The sequence below is a fragment of the Arachis duranensis genome, chromosome 6, assembly GCF_000817695.3.
Source record: "Arachis duranensis cultivar V14167 chromosome 6, aradu.V14167.gnm2.J7QH, whole genome shotgun sequence".
NCBI classification, from domain to species: Eukaryota; Viridiplantae; Streptophyta; class Magnoliopsida; order Fabales; family Fabaceae; genus Arachis; species Arachis duranensis.
In genome coordinates, this window is record NC_029777.3 from 57,044,805 (window position 1) to 57,050,246 (window position 5,442).

At 35.0% G+C, this 5,442-nt stretch overlaps 1 protein-coding gene and 1 long non-coding RNA gene across 2 annotated transcripts; both read right to left on the reverse strand.

Moving 5' to 3' along the window:
• Positions 1-185: 185 nt before the first annotated feature.
• On the reverse strand, positions 186-1,524 carry LOC110273166 (auxin response factor 24-like). Its single transcript, XM_021126008.2, has 3 exons — positions 1,074-1,524; positions 430-543; positions 186-287 (listed from the first exon to the last, which is right to left on the reverse strand). Exons 1-3 carry the CDS (start codon positions 1,173-1,175, stop codon positions 186-188), a joined length of 318 nt encoding a protein of 105 aa, XP_020981667.1. The 5' UTR covers positions 1,176-1,524.
• Positions 1,525-1,566: 42 nt separating this feature from the next.
• Positions 1,567-3,892, reverse strand: LOC107493654 (uncharacterized). The gene is made up of 4 exons (XR_001593040.3): positions 3,400-3,892; positions 2,130-2,195; positions 1,972-2,036; positions 1,567-1,676 (listed from the first exon to the last, which is right to left on the reverse strand). It is a non-coding gene; the product is annotated as an uncharacterized LOC107493654 (long non-coding RNA).
• Positions 3,893-5,442: the final 1,550 nt, after the last annotated feature.

Genomic DNA, 5,442 nt, shown 5'->3' on the forward strand with positions numbered 1-5,442 from the left:
TTTTTTTTTTGTATACTATAGCTACTGTATATAAGTGTAGCCTTAGGTCCCTCATTGTTTTTTTTTATTTTCTATATATATATATTCTAATAATACCAGGACTGAGAATTATTAGATAAACATTACCAATCAAGAACATATAACACAACATAAGGAACCAAAAAAAGATAAACATTACCAGACACTTAACATCGATAACACGACATAAGATCTTTGACGGGAAGATCGTATTTGGGAGATTTCTGGTTCTTCATCTGCCTCAAATATTGTTCTGTAGGTTCTGGCAACTACAAAAGAAAAAAATCAAAATTATATAACACTTACTAAACCCCTTAAGGCTTAAATTTGAAAGCATACATAGCACAAAAATAGAAAAAAATGAAATTCACAAACAAAATCAGAAACAAGGTAAAGAAGTGTATATCATACCAATTCAATGTGACCCTGAGGGAAATAGAAAACTCTGTCTTGAACACAAGGAACATTCATTAATGGCCCTGCACAGCCTCCATAGCTCTTTAAACAAATCATCACTAGCCCCATCTGCCACAAAACAAAACACAAACATGTTGGAAACTTTGCATGGTTTTTTTCAGACCAAAAGTTGGAAACTTTTTTCTCTCATTTTTGCATTAAGCTCTTCCTTAGTAACCTCCATGTTCACAAAGCAAAAAGGGTCATTCACTTCATATTGAAAAATTAAAGGAAAATATTAAAAATGAAGGGTCCCAACAACATTAGTTAATTGCTAAAAGAACACAGACATTACTCTTTTTCAGCTCAACACTCACATTAACCAAACATGGTAACAACAAAACCACATGAAAATAAATAAATAAGTGGGAGATATTGAGCAGAGGAAGAGATATTATTAGATCCATTAAGACTTAAAAGAGTCAACTATCTAAGGTAAAGAGTCAACCATAGTCTCTTGAAACTCAGCTCCAAGATAGCCACTAGAAACATGGAACCAGTTATCCAATAACAAGTAGTTTGCCACAGTACCAGAAATATATAGATAATAATAAGAGACAATCAAGAAGACATGAGAGGAGAGAATGAAGGGCACAAACCTCATTTTGGATCCTGTTGCATAAAAATTCAACCAATTGATTTCTGTCAAATCCCATTTTAACCACTTCCGGAAGAAGCTCTTTGTCAATCTGCAAAACCATGATATTGGTGGATTTTGTAAGTGAATAAGTGAGTATCAAAATTGTTTAAGGTGGAGTTAATGTCAAAAATAAAAACCAGGCAAATTGATAAACATAAGGACACTATTCTATTCTTTATCAAAAGGTAAGATAAAGAACAAATATGTTCCTTTTGCTTCACTCAAATTTTAACTCCAGTTGGCACAGTCTCAGAGAAAAAACAAACTTTGAAATGCTAAATTCAATGATAGGAATATTTAGGAACATGAAGCTCAACAGTTGACAATAGTTGATAAATTGCCATGAGCCACGAAAATACTGCATCATATATAATCCACATGCAACAAAAATAATTAACATGAAATCAGTAAACTACTCTAGACAAATGAATAATAGTCCCCATTAGTACTTGAGAAACTCGAAGAACAGTTGGGTGAGTGAAACGCAGCTCCCTCTTAAGCTTCAGTCAGCTCCCTCCTGACTTTGAACGAGGTTTACTTGCACTTGCTAGCGGGTTATCACCTATAATTAGCAATTTATCACATCAGTGAAGCTCATAAAACCACACAAGCAACATTGTCAAAATACAATTTTGTATAATTGATTTTAGGTATAATTAATTCTAACATAACTGGTTTTTATGTCTGCTACTTCCTCTCAATGTAATTCTAACACAGTAAAAATTTTCACTTCGATCCAAATTGATTCTAGAGACAAGAATTTGATTCTAGTTGAGAAAAATCAAACATAGATTAAAAAGGAGGTTCCAATTTCTAAACATGTAAGTATAGCCAATCAGATAAGAGGAAGTTCTAACTTTTGCAATCCATTATCCATATATGCATCCAAAGATGATATCACCCGAGGAAGTTGCTCTAAAATCTGCAATTTGAAAAGCAAAACAACCAGCATTACACACACTAGAAACTTGTTTTTGCAGTCATCCACTACCCTGCATCAGATAAAAGTGTGCACCTGCTCTGTATTCTTCATAGTAGAAACCTTTGCCATAAGGTTCTTGGGAAGCTTAGTGAGTTTGGCCTACAAGTGATCGAATCACAGTAATAACAAGTTAACTATAATAATTAAAAAAGAAAACTCAAGTAATAACAACATAAATTAGAGATGTAAGATTCTGCTTGAAAGGGTACCAAAAATTTTCAATCAATCCCACTTGAAAGACACAAGATTCTGCAAAACCACTATTTTTCAATATGTATATTTATAAACCAATTTGCAGAAACTGGTTTCACATTCTAATGCGAAAGAAACCAAATTTACTCACAGAAATTAATTTTCATGAATTGAAATTTAAAAGACAAAACTGAATCATAGGTAAAATCTGAGAAAGCAAACACAAAGTACTAAAAAAATGACTAAAAGGAATACTCCTATTATTACTAATTAAAAAGGCCCCAAAGTTTGATTTAGTGGCTTTATTAGTTCACTGAGGAATTTTCTTCACTCTTGCACACCAAGAGCCTGGCTGTTCTCAATAAACAGGTAGGTAAATGAGCATTGGAATTTGGAATCGGTAGCGGCAAGTCTTATGAATGAATCTGAGATTTGATATTATAATTTTTAATTATAGTTGATAAGAAGAAATATGGTTAAAAGTGCCAAAGAAAGCATAAAGCAGAAAGCCAGCAAATCAGAAATCTATGGGAATCTGCAGGCTGTGTTTATAGAAATGGATAGCACTCAAGATATAAGCATAAGCCTTCAAACCTTGTCCCAATTGAAGAATAGCTAAGTTTATATTATTCATCTTGAATTGTGATTTTTCACAGAATCATTCAGTGGCGAAAGAACTAGCTGAATTAAATATATCATAAACTCACCCAGATTTATGAACTTGAAATAAATAAATCAAATTAGACATAATAAATAAATTAATAACAATGACAAGCATACGCAAACCCAGATTTTCTTGGCTTGTGGAAAATTGTTAGTAGCATTGCATATAATACAGGTCACTAGAATTGATATGATCCTTTGAAAAATCACTAAGAAAAATCACTGTAAGGACACTATTCTATTCTTTATCAGAAGGTTAAACAACGCAGCTTCATTAACAAATAATCTAACAATACTCATTAATCTGTTAAACCACGCAGCTTCATCAATTCATAAAACCCCCAAATTAAAACCCATATTTCACAGATTAAAACCCCTAAATTAAAACCCCTAAAATCGGAACCCTAAACCTCTGAAATTTCAGAACCAAATAGAAATCAATACATACATAATCAACACGGAGATGACGATGATGAGAAGCACGGAGATGACGATGGTGAGGGTGGCGCAGCGATGATTTGTGCAGAACGGCGAAGAAGAGCGATGGTCTGTGCAGTGGTGACAATGGCAAAGGTGATGAGCGACGATGGTGAACGGTGAGTGGTTACTGGGTGGCGACGGTCAACAGCGACGGTAAGAATGGCGAAGGTGAGAGTTGTGCGCGACAGGGTTGGCGAAGGTAAGGGCGGCGCAGCGACGAGAAGACGATGGTAAGGGCGGCACAGCGACGAGGAGGAGGGCGAAGAGAAGCGACGGTGAGTGGTGGGTGAGAGGGTTTCTGTAGCGAGAGTGTTTCTTCGATGGTGAGCTTTGGATTTGGAGGGATCGAGATGAAGGCTAAGTCTGGGTTTTGGATTTGGAGGGACAAAAATTTCATTAAGTGTTTGAGTTTTGCTTTCGAAAACTGAGGAAAAAAATTTATTAAGTGTCAAATCTTTTGCTTTAGATACATTAGGCATCACTTTTGAAGTGTATCCAAAACTTAATAAATAGGCTACTCTTTAAAAGCGTTCCATTAGATACAAAAAGTGGACCCATAAATATTAACATACGGCTACGCTTTTTAAGTGATTTCTATAATACTTAAGGCTACACTTTTTAAATGATGCCAAAATTGTGTTTCCTTTTCTCTTATAAAAAGGCATCACTGAAAAAAGCGTAGCCTATTCTATGAATAGGTTACGCTTTTTAAATGTAGCTTAAAAAAAGTGTGGCTGAATGGGTATTTTTCTTGTAGTGTGTCATCCTTCAAATCAAAATAGTTTTCTAAGAACCCTAATTTCTAAAATCCCTTTTTCAAAAATAATATAGCTTCATACATAAACATAAAGCTTTTTCCAATCCAATCCAACTCTTTTTCCAATTTCTTTTCAAACTTAATTATCTTTTAAAATATTTTTCAAATTATAAATTTCAAATTTATTTTTAAATATCATTCATATCTTTTTAAATTATACCCATTTCTTGTCATATTTATCTTTTATAAATCATATCTTTTATCCTATATCCTTTCTTATTTTCGAAAACCCACCCCCTCCCTTTAAATTCACTTTCGGCACCCCTCTCCTCATCCACCATTCCACACCTGCTCTCCTTCTATCCCTCTTCTCTCTTTTCTTTTGCTTGAGGACAAGCAAACCTCTAAGTTTGGTGTGCTTATCCGTGATCACAAAAACATACTCACTTTGATCATGACCCCTAAAGGAAAACAACCCAACCCAAGAGGTAAGAAAGAGAATATTCCAAAACCACTTTGGAATCAAGGGAAGTTCTTAACTAAAGAACATTCAGACCATTACTACAAAATAATGAGTCTAAGTTCAGTGATCCCGGAAGTCAAGTTCGATCTGAAAGAAGATGAATATCCGGAGATCCAAGAACAAATTCGACACAGGAACTGGGAAATCCTAGCTAATCCTGAAACGAAAGTGGGAAGGAATATGGTTCAGGAGTTCTATGCAAATCTATGGCAGACAGACAGGCAAAGAATAATTGGAGCTACCCTCTATGATCATCGGACCTTAGTCAGAAGAAAGATTATTCACACCCATACTGACAAAATCAGGGAGATCTTTAAGCTTCCTCAACTAAAAGATGACCCAGACTCCTTTAATAGGAGAATGATGAGGGTAAACAAAGGCCTGGACAAGATTCTAGAGGATATATGCATCCCTGAAGCCAGGTGGACCACCAGCACAACTGGCATCCCAAATCAACTCAAAAGAGAAGATCTCAAACCAGCTGCCAGAGGCTGGCTGGATTTCATTGGGCATTCCATATTGCCCACCAGCAACCGTTCTGAAGTTACTGTTAAAAGAGCAGTGATGATTCATCCTATTTCATTGGGCATTCCATATTGCCCACCAGCAATCTAATAAGAATCTGAGCTCCAATTAAAAAAAAAACTCTGAGATATTATTACTTCTTAATTTCCTTTCATCCTATTTTATTTATCTAGTTGCTTGAGGACAAGCAACAGTTTAAGTTTGGA